The sequence below is a fragment of the Symphalangus syndactylus genome, chromosome 9 (genome assembly GCF_028878055.3).
Source record: "Symphalangus syndactylus isolate Jambi chromosome 9, NHGRI_mSymSyn1-v2.1_pri, whole genome shotgun sequence".
In the NCBI taxonomy this organism is placed as follows: Eukaryota; Metazoa; Chordata; class Mammalia; order Primates; family Hylobatidae; genus Symphalangus; species Symphalangus syndactylus.
In genome coordinates, this window is record NC_072431.2 from 44,903,914 (window position 1) to 44,921,382 (window position 17,469).

The 17,469-nt window shown below is 35.8% G+C and overlaps 1 protein-coding gene across 3 annotated transcripts in view; it reads right to left on the reverse strand.

Annotated features, from left to right (window-relative positions):
- GPD2 (glycerol-3-phosphate dehydrogenase 2) overlaps positions 1-17,469 on the reverse strand; it is a 147,302-nt gene that overhangs the window by 21,159 nt on the left and 108,674 nt on the right. For all 3 annotated transcript variants that reach the window (XM_055292077.2, XM_055292076.2, XM_055292079.2), the window contains 3 exons: positions 15,407-15,571; positions 14,429-14,573; positions 7,280-7,473 (listed from right to left, as the gene is read on the reverse strand). In XM_055292077.2, the coding sequence (XP_055148052.1) occupies positions 7,280-7,473; positions 14,429-14,573; positions 15,407-15,571 (504 nt within the window). The remainder of the gene's footprint in view (positions 1-7,279; positions 7,474-14,428; positions 14,574-15,406; positions 15,572-17,469) is intronic.

Here is a 17,469-nt window from a genome sequence, read left to right on the forward strand (position 1 = left end):
TCACAAAGAGTTCATAATGTGTTAAGAACTTTAATTTACTTTGCTTGACATCTTAGGGTTCAGCTTTTTAGCCTGAGAATTATATCAGTTGAATGTTGGGAATAAATTTATTAAAAATGATACATTTAAGGACGATCAAATTTCCTTATTTAAAATATGAATTAGTCTTTATGGCCTACAGGATTTATACAGTATTAGACCAGAAGGTGGTTGGATCAGGTTACCTACAACAGTTCCCCTCCCAACCTTGAGATGTAATGGTTTTTATGGATGATTCAAAACTCTATTTGCCACTGAAGTATTAAGAGCTTATACCTCCGCACCACTCATTCAGTAATGACTGCTCAGGACCTTGGGTATAATCCATGTCTATGGGGCACAGCACAGCTAAACATGTGAGACATTAATTCCAACTTCTTGAATAAAAGACAGCAACTGACGAAGCTAAAGGTTCCTCTCCATATCACCCGTTTACTCACAGTGGAAATCTTGTACACTGGTAAACCCTAACGAAAGTTTTTTCAAGAAAGATTTAAGGTAGTAGATGCTAGTCTGAATAAAGTATCATTAGGATATCTATAAATTCTGCATGGTGCTGTTGCAGCCATGAAGCAACCACAGGGGAAACAACCTTAGGATGAAACCAGCTTGGAGGATGGTACAGTGAAGATAAATAAGGGTAATGTATCTTAGACCCTGACAAATCATTATTCACCTCTTGAGGCTTGTATCTGGAGTTCTTGTTTTACAAGATAATGAATTTCTTTATTTTACTTAACAAACAAACAAACCCAAATTCAACGATTCTATTAAATTGAGTATGTCTTTCTCCAAGTGTATATTTAAACACCTCTAGATTCTCAAGATCAGCACTGTCCCATGGACTTTACTGCAGAGATGGAGACATTCTGTACATAGCTCCATGATCCAATTCACTAGCCATTAGCAGCATGTGGTTATTAAGTGCTTGAAATGTGGTTCACCTGACTGAGCAACTGAATTTCAAATTTCAGTTAATTGTAACTAATTTAAATTTAAATGACTACAAGTGGCTAATGGCTATCATATAGCACAGAGCAGCTCTACAGTAAAAAGCCTCCAAGCAGTAGATCTCAGACTTGTCTGGTAGATTAAGCTAGTTATTTCTGCTGGCCACCTTGCCAACATCTCCAATGGAGCATCCTTTCACTGAAATTGGACTGTACTTCCTTTGCTCATGAGAATAAAATAAAATCTGCTGTAATAGCTCCTAAACACTTTGTCATTCATGTCAATATGTACCATTTCAACCTTTCCTCCTCTCTTGCTAATTTCATAAATTCAAACAAATGAAACACATTTTCATTCAATTGAGTACTGCCACCCTCAAGTTCTCACCCAGAAACCAGTTCTGCCATACAGGTTACAGTCAAGATTAATAAGTGACCATCACCCACTTTAACTCTCCATGGTATAACATGTGAAGAAAATAACATAACTCATGGCCTCTATGCTTTACAGCTCAATTTTTTTCTAGTTCTCATACTGCCAGGATAGCTTAACAAAATTTCATTATTGCTTCATCTCTTTCTCACCATGCTGAAAGTCTCCAGCAGTGTCAATTATAATATTTTTCAATGCCCCAAATACTGTATCTAGTAAAGGGTCATATATAGTTCTCAGTAAATATTAAGTGGAATATTAAAGCATTCTCTAAACTTTTTATATCAAACTATAAGAGCTGGTATTACCAAAACCAACAAGAACGCTTGGGCCTCTGAGATAATATGCTAGGCTTCATGTAGGTTTCTAGTGACTATATATATTGAACAACTGGATATTTCCTTCCAAATCACATGAATGCTTTAAATAAAACAAGATGAAATTAAAAAAACTACTATTAAATAAAGTTGAGAAAAATCCGTCATTAAAGACCACTTACTAGACTGGCTCACCTAGAGGGCACCCAGTTAATTTTTTAAGTGACAACTATAAAAGTACTTGGCAATATTAAAGTAAAATACTCTTACCATCATGTTAAAGAATCATTTGTATTACATTCCCAAAAAATAACTCATTCAGGTTTTAGTATATGTAATATGTAAAGGGTAAAATATAAATAGAAAAGTTGAACAGACAATTTTCACAGCTAGTTGAAAAAATTAAGTATGATGTGATTATTTCAAACTATAATTCATATTTTTACTCTTATACTTGGTAAGATAAGTGTTTGTTTTAAAAATTAGTAGAAAATAAAGCTCACAGGAAGTGACAATTAAGAGCTAAATGTGCGGTTTAGCTTCACATTAGTTATTTAGGCATACATTTTGGGGTTTTTTTTTTTCATGTTTGCCACTTTCAAAAAATAATCAATAAAAGGCATGTGAAAATATCTAAATGAACACAAGGGAAATAGTGTCAGAAATCAATACTTCTCTACCAGCATGTTTAACCTGCTGAAATGAAGTGTTAATCACAGAAATAAGATACCATATTACATTTATAAACTAATGAAACTAGAAAAAGCAAAGCGTGTGACACTATAATTAAACAGCTGGAAGACATCCAAGCCTGTGTAAGTTGATAACCCTGGTACAATCTCTGGCAATGAAAAGGCAGGTCTGCAGTGAGTTGATATGGCCAGCTCAGTTGTTAATTGAATAACAGGCAATCTATAAACACTACTAATTGCCTATGTGAAAACCTGTGTACAAGTAGAGAAGCTGCCTAAAGAAGGACTCCAGGAAAAACTACATGGAGAAAGCACTCAGCAAATCTTCTGTCTCTCTCAATCCTGTTAAGTCATAGCTTAGTTGTGTCACTGCATCCTTCTGATTAACCTCTACACAGCAGACTTAATGATACATTTTTCAAAAGATCATTTTTCTTCCTAACTCAATACGAAACGCAGAACTATCAATTACCCATTTCAGAAAAGAACAAACAAGTAATCTAGAAAATTCAGCCTGTGAATGGAAAGCTTTCTAAATTGTAAAAGAAGACATGGTCTTATTCCCAACAGGCAAAATGCTTTTCAGAATTGTTCCGACGCATTTTGCAGAAGTGTGGCAGCTGCTGTGAATAGCATGGAGTGTTAAGATTTGACACTTTTTTTTTCTTGAGGATATAGCCATTTGGGGAGGCTCAGAAACTGTTGTTGGAATTTTACTTACCCATTTAATAAATCCTTTTAGAATGATTATTTCAACCCTGGTGAATGTAAAACATTTCAAAACTATTGCTCTAGGATCTAAATCATACTTTATTTTTTAAATCTGTAAAGAAGACTGGCCCAAGGGATTAGTTATGAGACAGGAAACCTCCTCTAGTTTAACATTCTAATTCAAATAAAGTCAGTGCAGAGCAAAGGTCATTGTCATGCTAAAGGTATCTAGCAGCTTCCATGAAATGAATTGATAAGCTTACCACTCCCTAGTGCACATAGTATCCCATCAGGAAACCCAGAACCAACAATCAGAGTACTGCACAATATTTAAAAGCACAAGTATTAGAGCCAGACTTACTTACACTCAAATTATGGCTCCAATACTAACTAGCTATAGGCAAAAAGCTTAGGCTGGGCGCGGTGGCTCACGCCTGTAATCCCAGCACTTTGGGAGGCCAAGGCGGGTGGATCACGAGGTCAGGAGTTCGAGACCAGCCTGACCAACATGGTGAAACACAGTCTGTACTAAAAATACAAAAATTAGCCGGGTGTGGTAGCACGCACATGTAATCCCAGCTACTCAGGAGGCTGAGGCAGGAGAATTGCTTGAACCCAGGAGGCGGAAGTTGCAGTGAGCCGAGATCACACCACTGCACACCAGCCTGAGCTACAGAGTGAGAGTCCGTCTCAAAAAAAGCTTAATGTCACTGGGCCTCAGTTTCTTCAACTAGAAAGTGGGACTTATTAAATAAATCTCGTAAGGTTGTTAAGGAGGAATCAAAGATCTAACAGGTAACATGCTTGCTTAGCAGTGTCTCACATAAGAAGTGCTCAATAATAGGAAAAGTTTTTTAAAATGAGGCATATAACTATAAATATTAAAATATGTTTAACAGTAGCATGTAATTGAATAACTGAATGGTGGCTAAAGCTGAGGTTCTCTTTCACATTTCATCCACCTAGAAGAGAATAGCAGCTTTCACCAAATTTCCTTGAGAAAAAATATGGATTTGACTGGCCTCACTTTAAGATACAGACATACTTCAGCTAATTGATACTCTTTATTAAGACCAGGCATAATTCCTCAAATATGAATACTTCAGTCAACTAGAAATAAGAATGAAAAGAAGCTATAAAGAGTCACTGTTAATTATTTTTTGAAGAGTAAGTTTATAAGTAGAAAAGTTGTGACAGGTGCTGCACACAGGGAAATCAATAAAGTCTAGGAAAGGGCTGTCATTTCTGCTTTTTACCCTGGAGGACTCTTAATCTCAAGATGTCCCCAGATCACCAGGAGAAAGACCTGATTTGCAATGTTTAGATATTAATTTCAAACACTCTTATCAAACATCAGAATTAACGATAACTGTTTGTTAGTTTTCACCTATTCGCTGACTACAAAATGGTATGTTAATTGAAAAGACTTTTATGGACCAACCAGGTATGCCAAGTCTTCCATGTATTTATAGGTAGAACATAAGTGATCCAGTCTCCGTTAAAGCCCCACGCTCACTTCACGGGTAGCGATCCCCACCCACAATATGGGCACGGCAGCCTTCTGGAACCCACACCTGCTTCCAGCACATCCAGCTTCTTAGCAGGATAAGGAGTTACATTTCTCATCCTTGCTGCATTTGAACTTTAAGATTTTGGAAACTGTCAACATTGAGTTCTCTGCTCTTGAATTAATTTTATATCTTGCTCCAACAATCTAAACTTCCTGATCTTCAGGCCCAGATATAAACCCACTTTCAACAAATATTATATACAGATAAATTACAAATGAAGCAAGATTCATTAACAATAATGAATATGTTAAAATATAATCCAATGTTGAAGCTCCTCCTAGAACACAAAATGAAAAAAAAGTACCAAGCTAAAATTGTAATGCAGTTTCAGTATTTAAACATGGATGTTCAACAAGTCAAACTATTTTTCAAATACCATGTATGAGTGTGTATGTGTGTGAGTATAAACCTTAACCACACATGGATTTCAATGATATGTATTTAGTATACTTTATACAATTATTGTAGATATCCAAAGAGACTCTATTAAGAATGAAATTACATCCATTACTTTAGATTAAAAGCAATTAATACTATACAATATGGATTCGTCAATTAAACTAGGAGTCACCTGAACCATTTTTGAAGCAGTTTGTTTTGTTTACAAATGCAGGATCACATAACCAAAAAAAATCCTTTAGGGAAAAAGGATACACAGATGCTAGTGAGTTGCATTCAGACTAACATAGTGCTTTTCCATGTCCTTCACTGACATCAACATTATAAGATTTCTGATATAAATATATGAAGATTATTTTTAATATAGATTTTCAAATGGCTACCATATCAAAAACCATGAATCCATAACTAGCTTATTTTAATTCAAAACAATCATGAGTAGCATACGAATAAGATGATCAAGATTTGCAGCTAAATACAAATAAAGAATCCTTACCCTCAAGGAGCTTCAAGTGAGAATACATCTTGGACTATTACCTATAATATAATGTTGAGATATACAAACGATATGACCAACATCCCACAGGAATACAAAGAATAGGTGGTTTCTCCAGTATAAAAATTTTGCCAAGATGAAGAGTTGGGGAAAAGGGTGTCCCAGAGCAAAGCTTCAAACTAAATTGACATGAAGGTTCAATCTAATAAGACATGAAACCTAATAAGACAACATTAACCCTAATAAGACATGATTAGACCACAGAATGCAGGGATGGGGAGTAGTTGAATATAAACATGCAAAGACAAGTTGTAAAAAGCCTTATGTTTCGGCCAGGCGCGGTGGCTCACTCCTGTAATCCCAGCACTTTGGGAGGCCGAGGCCGGTGGATCATGAGGTCAGGAGTTTGAGACCAACCTGGCCAACATAGTGAAACCCCGTCTCTACTAAAAAAAAAAAAAAAACAAAAAAAAGTTAGCTGGGCATGGTGGCGGGCACCTGTAATCCCACCTACTTGGGAGGCTGAGGCAGGAGAATCACTTGAACCTGGGAGGCAGAGATTGCAGTGAGCTGAGATCATACCATTGCACTCCAGCCTGGGTGACAGAGTGAGACTCCATCTCAAACAAAACAAAACAAAACAAAAAGCTTTATGTTTCATGCAAGAGAATTTAGCATTTTTCCTAAAGTCAATGAGAAGATATCTAAAGCGTATATTTGTGCAGAGAAGTGATGATCAGAATTGTGTTTTAGAAAGAAAGTTCTGGTAGAGGGATTAGACTGGAGAGGGATAGAGACCTGACCTAAGGAGCCCATTGTGGGGCCAATGCAACTGTTCAAGTGAGAAATGGCACAGATGTGAACCAGAGCAATGAAGTGGCTGAGGGACCTGCCTGGTATTCAGAGTGAGCATAGATTGGCATTAGATTGGATACGGAAAGAGACCGGATACCAAAAATAAGCATACCATTTCTAGTTTGAGTGACTAGATGCATGGTGAGACTCAACTGAGAGAAGAAATATAGAAGCACAATGTTGGGGAACTTCTGAGACTGGCCTGAATGAAAAAAAAAAAAAAAAAAAAAAAAAACAACTACACAAATCACCAAGCAAAATACTCTGACAGTCAAGTTGAAATGCCCCAGTAAGAATAGGAAGGAAGTAAACTTTGGCTTTTTCCATTAAAATAAGTAACTTATCCTTCTTTGCTAAACCCACTGATCAACATTATACTTTCCATGTAGTAACAGACCATTAAGCATCTTACAAATACAGTTCCAGCCTCTCGTTTATTTGCTTAATTATTTCCTATTGATATCCTGCATCTGTAAATTAGACCTTCCTAAGCTGCAGAAATTAAACTGTGAAGTACACATTTCATCCTTTTCTGGAAGCACAGGAGTGTTCAGAGCTAGAGGGGCTACTCTGATCTTACCATTAGAAATTATCAGAAAAGGACTGCATAAGTTTCATGTGGGTATAGAAAGTAGAGGAGAAAAGGCAATTTCTCCCCATTATGTTAAAATTTGGCCCTCATAAATGTTCTAAGAGGCATAGGAGGACAAGTGCGAAGATGAGTCAGACTGGAGACATAGCAGTTATCCAGTGAGAGCTGGAATGGCTTGGAAGATATGGACACAGAGAGACAAACTTAAAGGAATGCTTAGTTACCTTCAACATCACAACTCAGGTAATTACGCACTTCATTCAAAATGAAGTTGATATCTTCTTCTGAAGGAATTGGATGGTGTGTAACATCAGTTGGAGTATCAGTAGTGCCAGCGATTGTCATCTTTTGCCAGGGTAAGAAGAAAATAACTCGCCCATCACTGGTCGCTGGGTCAAGAAGTCCCATGCTCTCTGGGCTGAGGTACAAAGAAGGATTATTTATTTCTGAAAATTTCAGAAGTTTAACATTAATCTGCATTCAAAAAACTATTTATTCATTAATTCTCAAATAAGCAAACAAAAAAGATATGAACTATTACTTGCACTTCCCCTACCCTAATCTAGAAACTCCTAAAAGAAAAAAATAACTTAGGTAACAAAACAATGAAACAAATGTGATGATAATAATATTCCATAGCAGAGCTACCCTTTCCTTCCCCACTTCAACAATGCAAGGCTAATTAAGAAAGTGGGCTTCACCAGGCTTGGTGGCTCACACTTGTAATCCCAGCACTTTGGGAGGCCGAGGCGGGCGGATCACGAGGTCAGGAGATCGAGACCACGGTGAAACCCCGTCTCTACTAAAAATACAAAAAAAGATTAGCTGGGCGTGGTGGCGGACACCTGTAGTCCCAGCTACTCGGAGAGGCTGAGGCAGGAGAATGGCATGAACCCAGGAGGTGGAGCTTGCAGTGAGCCGAGATTGCGCCACTGCACTCCAGCCTGGGCGACAGAGTGAGACTCCATCTCAAAAAAAAAAAAAAAAAAAAAGAAAGTGGGCTTCAACTTCCAACTGTTTGAGTTTCATACTCCTTGGACCATTCACATCAGATAATGTCAGCAGGATAAATGTCTATAATTTCCTTTATAATGGTAAATTAAGGATATGTCTTCAACCTTTTTTCAAGAATAGCCAAAGTATTTTCCTGAGACATTTGACATTTCATTGCTCAGTAGAAATTCTCAGGAGTACATAAGAAAGTGAAGGGTCTACCTTTCTAGAAACTAAAATGTAATCACAAAGTTCTTTACTACTTTATGCCTAGATGAACTTGTGCCACTTCACCAAATATGAGATTTCCTACTTTATTTCGAGGTTACAAAAATCTCAAGAAGTGCATCTAGAAGAAAAGAGCTCCATTTTTTACTATTCCCTAAATAACAACGTCCTAGGATAAGGTCAAACAGGAGAGGAACACTTTAGCAATGAAAATCTTTTACATAAAAGACACTAGTAGTGTACTATGCTAAATCAAGGTACAACGCTGCCTCTACTGAAAGACTATATAAAATCTCCCAAAACTATAGTCAAAAATATTTACTGACATTTACTATTCTAAAATCAAATAATAAAACATATTTGAAAGAAGAGGCAACTGTAAACAAACATTAACAAAACCCATCATTTTGTTTTTAAATCACTAAAAGCTGATGTTTTATTTCATTCCTTAGCCATTCAAAGAAATTTGGAGATGCTGTTAAAAGAGTGAGAGGAATCTTAAAGTGTCCTACTCAAGTAGAACACTACAAATCTTCAGATAGCTGCTTCAATTTGACTGGATTCTTGTATCAAGCCAGTGTTACTGGTATTTTCTATAAATATGTTTTTAGCCTCTATTAACATTATTTTTTAAATAGGAAACATAATTCTATTTGGTTTGAACAAATTTCAAGAAACTCCTCTTACACATAAATTTAAAAAGACGTACAGTCAGATTTTTATCTTTATCATCATTCCCTTAACATTTTTTTTAAAATGATTTATCCCAATGTGTAAAAATGAGAGGCTAACAACTGCGTAAAAAATAATAATAATATTTTATATTAAAAAAGAAACATATAGGCAGCTTAACTTATGCACCTCTTTTATTTAAACCACAACGAGTATGAGTCTTTCTCTTCAAAAAACCCTCGGCCTCATGAAACACTTGCCATGTCTACTCAGCCTTAGCAGAAAGAAGTCACTGTTCACTGCCTATCTGAGACACTCCGGAGAGAGTGGGTAGAAGTTCTTCTACTTAACTAATCCAAAAAGCACCCTGGAAGTCTGCAATCATTTAAACCTCAGCTCAGAGTCCCACCTTCACTCAGGGTTACTTGGAGAAAATAATTTTACTTTTACTCTAATATATTGAAAACTACAAATATCAAGTATTTTTGTTCTCTAAATATGATCATTTTTTCTTTGTATTTATCATAAAACTATCTAAAAATCCCAGAACAAACTAGTCACATGTTTGTAAGTATATTTTTTGATCCTGGATTGATATGCCCTTAGATTACATCAGTCACTTTGAGATTAGAAGATTCAGAGTTCATTCTATTTGATAAACAGAACTATATTGAAACAAAAAAAAAATTCCATATTCTAACAATTGATAAACAAATTATATGCTAACATGTTTTATATGACTATATCAAGGACCAGACATCATATGATGTGTCTAAAATAATAAACCTGATAAATTTAATCATAAAATTATAATATTCATCAACCTAAAAAGGAAATACCATTAGAAATGCACAACTACTGAATCTTTTAAAAACTTTCAATGCAATAAATTAGTTTAAAAGGTGAACATGATGGTTACCAACACACATGTAACTGGAACCTGTAGAGAATCAACTGCTTAAGTGAAGACATATGTGACAAACATAAATTTAACAAGCACAGAGGGAAGACAAAGCTATTAACGAATGGTATAAAAATTTAAGAATCCACTTGGAAATATCTTTCATCAGTTCTAAATTACCTAATTCATACTTTCTCTTAGGGAAAAGTTTGTTTTCTCATGAAGGATTAATTTTGTAAGCTCACACTAAAGTTTGAGAATGGATATCAACTATAGCGATAGTATACACAATGCAACAAGGCATAGGTCTTTTTTCAATATATATGATTCATTTGACATCAGGAGGAAAAGCTTGCTACTAATTTATGTGTGTGTCTAGGATTAAATGTAATGAATATTTTTCTCATGCAGACCATCACTTTCCTGAAGTGCCCTTAGTTAAACTGAAATCAATTTATTGTTAGCTACTTAGCAATCAGTGTTAGAGCTAACAGTATGTACACACATTATAGGAAAAAAATTGACCTCTTGTCAGTAGTAAAAAGCATCAGTAGGCTAAACAGAGATGATTATTTTCATGTATTTCAGTCATTTGGTGTATTACCGTTGCTTTTGGAAGACCATCTAGCCATAACTCTCATGGAAATTCCAGATTTGTTCTTAATATACAGAGCAGCTTTAAAAATAATTTCTGTGTTGTGTTTTCCGAAATTAAAACAATTTTTCCTTCCTCCCCTCTTCCCCCAAAAAGCTGCTATCATGGTGTAAGATAATTCCACAACTGGAACATTAGTTAAGGTTACAACAAAATTAACAAATGCTATAAAGATACTTCTGAAAACAGCCCAAGAAGATACACTGCACATATGGTTCCTTACTCTTCCTTTACCAGCCTACACACAATAAATCAATGCTTACTGAACTCACTGCATTTCCAAATGGATCAGGTTCTAACTGAAACATGGTTGGTCTTAAATTATCATTAGCCAGTGTGGGGCAGCCCCAGAAGCTTTGGTTCATCCCTGAAGACCTAGTCAAAACTGTTGAGTGACAGCTGCTAAGTATGATTGACTGATGATACCACAGAGACATTTCAGTTTGGGATCTCCTAATATCACCCAAGAAAATGACTTGATAGGAAGAGGAAAACCAACCCTTTGGGATGCCAGAAGTACAGTTGCCTCAAGGTCAGTCCTGAATGAGGGAATGAACCCTTAATCTAGGTCACAATTCAAAGAGAAGGGGCTCATCTGCAAGACAGCCTGAATGGGAACTAGGCTGCAGACCATTCCTTCAAAGCTTCCAACAGGATGTGTAGTGGTTATAGCTCACAGTGCTAAAAATGGGGATATTAATTTCTCCCAACATAGAATGAGGTCACTTACTGCATCTTAGCCTGAGACAGACCTAGCTGTAACTAACACCTTCATGCCTCAGGAGACCTAAAGCTAATGCTGAATTTTTAGGATTCAGAATTTTTAAAATATTACTTCTGGGTAATATATACCTTTATTTTTAAAAGACACCAAATCTACTCTGTTACTAAGTGTATAAAGCATAATATAGAACAACATATGCAACATGACCACTTTCACACAACATTTTTAACAGAATCCACATTTGTGCTTGTAAAAACATGATTTTACGGAAGGAATTGGAAGAAGAGGTTATTAATTACCAGAGAAGAACTAGGGGAGGGAACAAAAGGTAGGGGGAATAAGAGTCAGGCTTTCAATTTTCATTTTCATATTTCTATTTTTTTCTATGATGACTGAAATTTCTAGTTATGTACTTACATTATTTATTTATTTTTGTCTACAGGGGTTACCTGGGCAGTAAGTTGAAGAATCATGTTTTATTTTCATATTTTAAATTCTCTACATTAAAAAATCTCATAAATGTTACATTAAAGTTTTAATATAAATAAAGCAACAGTCTCAATGTAAGCAAGTTAACATAAAAAATGTAGTAGGATTCATTCAAAAAATATTTACTGGGCACTATTACGTGCCAGACACTGTACCAATAGCTGGGGATACAGCACTCTATAAAACAGAGAAAAAATAATCCAAGAATCATTGTCAAACATTATACCAGTTAGGTATTATCAATATATAAGGGGCTGGGCATAGTGGCTCACGCCTGTAATCCCGGCACTTTGGGAGGCGAGGCGGGCAGATAACTTGAGGCCAGAAGTTTGAGACCAGCCTGGCCAACATGGTGAAACCCTGTCTCTACTAAAAATATGAAAATTAGCTGGGTGTGGTGGCGGGCCAGCTACTCGGGAGGCTGAGGCAGGAGAATCACTTAAACTCGGGAGGCGAAGGTTGCAGTGGGCCAAGATGGCGCCACTGCACTCCAGCCTAGGTGACACAGCAAAACTTCATCTCAAACAACAACAACAACAACAACAAAAAGATAGAAGGAAACAGAAGCTGAAAGAAGTAGCTTGCCCAGGCCACACAGCCCAAGGAAAAGTGATGAACAAACCCCAGAAGTCCTATAGCAAGGTATCACTTTAATTCTGCGTACAATCTCCTCGTCTCTACACTCTGAAAGAGCAGAATGTTTGCCCATTTTAATGACCGGAAAACTAATGTTCACAAAATAAAATGGCTTGTCCCAAATTATTTAATTATTTAATGAAAGAATTAACATAAGGCCCGTGGGGAATAATATGTGTCTTCTGACATCATGGGATGATAGTGAAGAAAACATAAGGCGCACAACACATGAGAATATGTTGAATCTAGTAAAAGCTAAACAAATATAAGACGTATGATGATTACATCTACACTCCATTCTTAGAGATACTTAAAAACAAACAAACAAAAACTCATAAACTAGCTGGCCTTAGATATTTTTAATCGAACACAAAAGCATATACAATTGCATCTGGAACTAATGTTGAAAACTTCTCTATATACAAGAAACATATGGGACATTTACATATATTTATTTTTCTCCTTTTCATTTGAACTAAGCTTCTGGTTAACAGTTTTAAAAACTCAATTAGGTACCACTGCATACATTTCTATTATCTTATGCAGTGGTGCCTTAAGAGGCACCTTGATGTCTCCAGTCCAAAGTAAAAATCCTAAAGACTATTATTTCTCTCACATACGCATTCTGAAAACACAAAGGAAATCTTGGAAGTTGATGGATAAGAAATTCTCTTTAATGATTTTCTCAGAAGTGTATCTGGTACCAATTAGGTACATCTTGGACTCTTCAGGAAGATTTAGTTACCGGACAACCAACAACTAAAAAGGCAGCATGATCTATAGCATAGCAGGATAGCATTCTAGGAGAATAGAAGTATTAAACAAAATATCATAGGTTCAACACATCTACTTAATCAAATATTAAAAGCTGTATATTCCCTTTATGGAAAATTATTAAAACATGGAAAGAAAGAACTCTCACCCATAATCACATTACCTAGAAATAATCACCATTCACATTTAACATATTTCCTTCCAGTCTTTTTCTATATACATTGTGAGAACCTACAGCACATAAAATATCAAGTCCTATACTCTAAATTAACATTGTATCATTAGTGTTTTCCTAGGGCATTAAAATTGTTTATAATTCTTAATGACTATATAATATGCCCTTGTGTGGTTATGCCATAATTTATTTATTACCCTAAGGTGAGGAACTGAAGTAGCTTCTAATATTTCTCAACTACAAACAATGCCATAATGAATACTGTTGCACATAAGTCATTATTTCATATAGAATTACTACTTTGCCTACTAGGTTCACCACATATGGAAATAAAAACAGTACACATGCCCTATACCCTTAGCATGGCCATATGAATTTTTTCTATAAATACCTTAAAATGTACGTTATGGGTAATTATTTTTTAGCCAGAACCACACAAATGTTTCTTTCGTAATTTATTAAAAATTTCAAACATATATAAAAAGAGTTTAATGACGCTCCATGTACCCATCACCCAGCTTAAATGATTTTCATTTAACAGCTATTCTTATTTTATTTCTACTCTTGCCCATTTCTTCATCCTCAATTATCTTTGTTAATTTGATAGGTTAGATATATCTGGTTTTTGCTTGCTACAATATTTTTTAAAAATGTATTTCAAAAGTTATAGACCTAAGAATACTTGGGTAGCCTACATCTTCAGATTCTTCATAAGCAAATTTGGGTATTCTGCAAAATTCATGTCTTATTGTTTTAACTAAAATACATCCTTTACAAAAAATTTTGCAAAATTAATTTTGCTAATGACTTAAGTAAAAGTTTAATTCAAAAATACGAATGCTTAGAATTCAAAAATACGAATGCTTAGTCTCTGAAGGTGACTACACTGAACAAAGAAAAATAGATCCCAAAGGATTAATCCTTAGAAATGAGTATTGCCATAAGTGGCTAAAACTTCCCAAGTCTGGTTTGTATTTTGTGTTTTGGAAGAGTTCCTTTACTTATTTCTCCTGATTCTGAACAGCAAGTTAGACCATCTATTGTTATGCTAGAAGAAGAAATAAACCAGACAATCTCTCCTGACCCTCTTTCTCGGGTGACAACTGCCACATTGGAAGACAATTACCTGTAATAACCAGGCATCACAATATGGACACCAGCACTTGGCTGGCAGATAGCTGCTGCGTCTTTATCATCCATTTTGCGCACAGAGTCCGTGAAAGGTCCCGTGGCATTGATAACACATTTGGCTCTCACGTCAAATTCCTGCCCTGTGAAAGAAAGTGGCATTAATCACACACCCCATTTGTTTCTCTGTTAACAGATGTTGTGTATTACTAATTCATCTATTAACTTAACCTATGGTGAAGTATACTGCATATCACACTAAGTGACCTGAGCAGCTCAAGTTATTGAAGAGCCAAACAAAAGGCTCTCATCTGAGTGAATTTACCAAAAACAAGTCCGAATTGAAGAAAGAAAAGCATTCCACTTTCTCATTATGGATTTTAGTCGATCTTATAAGTGCCCAGCGTCAAAGCACCAAACATGAAAAAGTAGAATGAGTAAATAAGCCGCTTTCTCCTGAAAACTCAAATGTGTGAGCAGCATTGCTGTGAGAAAATGTACATCATAGAGCTTTTGTTCAAGAAATGATATAATTTGGAAACTGCCTATCTATATGACGCTAGAGCCAGGGCAATAATGAAAATCTAAATAAAGTTAAAGATGATTCACTTTAACAACGTGTAACAATGCCTGTGTCACCCAAATGATACTTTGAAACTTGGCACATTTATTTAATTTTATTAATAACATGTTTTTGTAAAGAAAAAGGCATCCATTCATAGCTATGGGAATTTGGTGGGCATTTTATTATTATCATTATCATTATTACAACTATAATACAAAGGGGAAAAATTGCCAAGTCCCACAAGGGAAATTTTCATGTTAAACCAGTCATTGTTGATAATAACTAATATAATTAATATGACCCTGAAGCATGGCTTAAATGAAAGAGAAGTGACAGAAAAATTATAATTCAGTCATTATATAAGCTAGGCAAGATACCAAGAAATACCTCCCTCCCAGAGACCTGGCATACCTGTGAGGACATCCTTGCACCGTGCGCCGCTCACACGCGCTTTCCCTGTCTGGGGGTCTGTCTTCTTGAGCAAGCTCACTACCTCCATGTAATTGGCTGTGGCAGCCCCATACCTGGCAGCAGTCAGAGCAATGGCAAGGTTCATCCGTGCATCGTTATGTTGTCCTGCAGCAGGGAAAGCATCAGGGGAGGGACAGGAGTCACCTCGAGCCACGGACTGGTGGTACAAAAGTGTGTCACAACAGATATGTCACATCTGTCCCTGTCACCCAGGATATACATGATGGCTGGGCAGCTCGACAGGGCACAATTTAAAAATACATGGTCATTCTCAGCCAGGCATCTACCTGCCACTTCGGCAAGTGCATTTCGTGTACCATAAAAATAGTGAAAATATCTCTTTCCTACAGAGCTGACATCAATTATCTGAAAGTTAAGAAATAAGTAATTATTCTCTCAGTGTTGGAACATATGTATATGTCAGGCTTTTCCTAATACAGACAAATCGTAAGCATGAAAGTGAAGCAATTCAAAACTTTAGAATATTTGACACCCCAACTGGTGTTGATGAACCATTTTTATGAGTATTTTTATGTGTATGTGCTCTATCTAATATTCAAAATCGAGAGCTTAATCTTCCATAGAGCATTTCTCAGTATTCTGTAAAAGGATTTTTCTTGGTTTGAATTTTGATCAGGGCTCCTTAAAATGTAACATTTTTTTTAATCACACATAAAAAGTAAGAAATTAAGCAGTGCAAAATTTAATTACAGAACAATTCCTACCTGTATTGTTAAAGATTTATTGCTGAAAAATCCTAGTTAAAGAAAACTAAGGGGGAGGAGAAGGGGGGAAAGATGATTAATCACTTTAAAATACTGGCATCACTAGAGACTTTTTCTATTTATTATTGCCAGTGGAGTTAACGCTGACCAGGAAGAATTACTCTACATTGCAGGGGCCAGGTTCTCTGTGCCCTGAATAATTAATTATCTAGGGCTAGATGTATTGAAGCAGGGTTCAAATTCCCACACATTGGGATCAGTTCTATCAAGATAATACTGATAAAGGGATGAATTTGTAATGGATATTGTTGTTGATTTATGTTGCCAGCATACCAAACATTTAGTATAAATGGTTTATGTAAAGTTTCTTCCTTGTGATTCAGTCTGTGCAGGGCTAGCAGCACTACAGAAGTAATCTGTTCCAGCTAAAAGGGCAAGGTTATAAAGAGAGAATCAATGAATGAAGATTCTGCTGCCCCTCCCCACAAACGTCTTATTCTAAAACCACTGAACTAATATAATCGGCTAAGAACCGTCCCCCCAAAATTAAATGCTCTATCAAGTGGAGAACATGTTAAACATCAACATGCAAAATAAGGAGTTATTTTGTCTAACAATTAATAGAATGAAAGTAGAAGAAAAAAACAACAATGACAATAGCAGTAGTTGAGCTATAAGTGGGAAGGGTAGCAGTTCCACAGTTTCAACTCAGCATGATCCTAAAGTTGCTTAAAATCATAAGTATATTTGAAGTTTAAGCTTAAGAAATCAATTTTTATTAATGTATGGTTGCTTGCTTAAAATTGGAATACATTTTATAAAACAGTCCAAAGAAACCAAATAAAATTTCCATTATAAATCTTCTCCTTAAATTAAGAAAATAACACAGTACCTATCCCACCCAATCTTTCTGGTTAATTTATATATCTAACAAGGAAACACCCTGCCCCACAAAGGCACACACCTGGTAGTACAGGAAATCTAAGTCATGCTTGCTCTCACCATAGGCAAAGAGAAATGCTCACCCATTCAGGTGTGCCTTGAAGCCTCTGGAAAGCCATGTGTAAATGAAATATTTTAAATCCTAAATGAAGTCACTATTTAAAGGAACCAGGCAGAAATTCCATTTATGAAATGATAGTTCCTTTAGAAAATAGTTACACATTCATCTGACTCTAAGGTGACTTTAAAAAGATAAAATTTTCTTTTAATATGTGTTTAAAATATAAAATCTCATTGGAGCAGTATAGGTTATAGTTCTTCAAGCTCTGCTGCTTC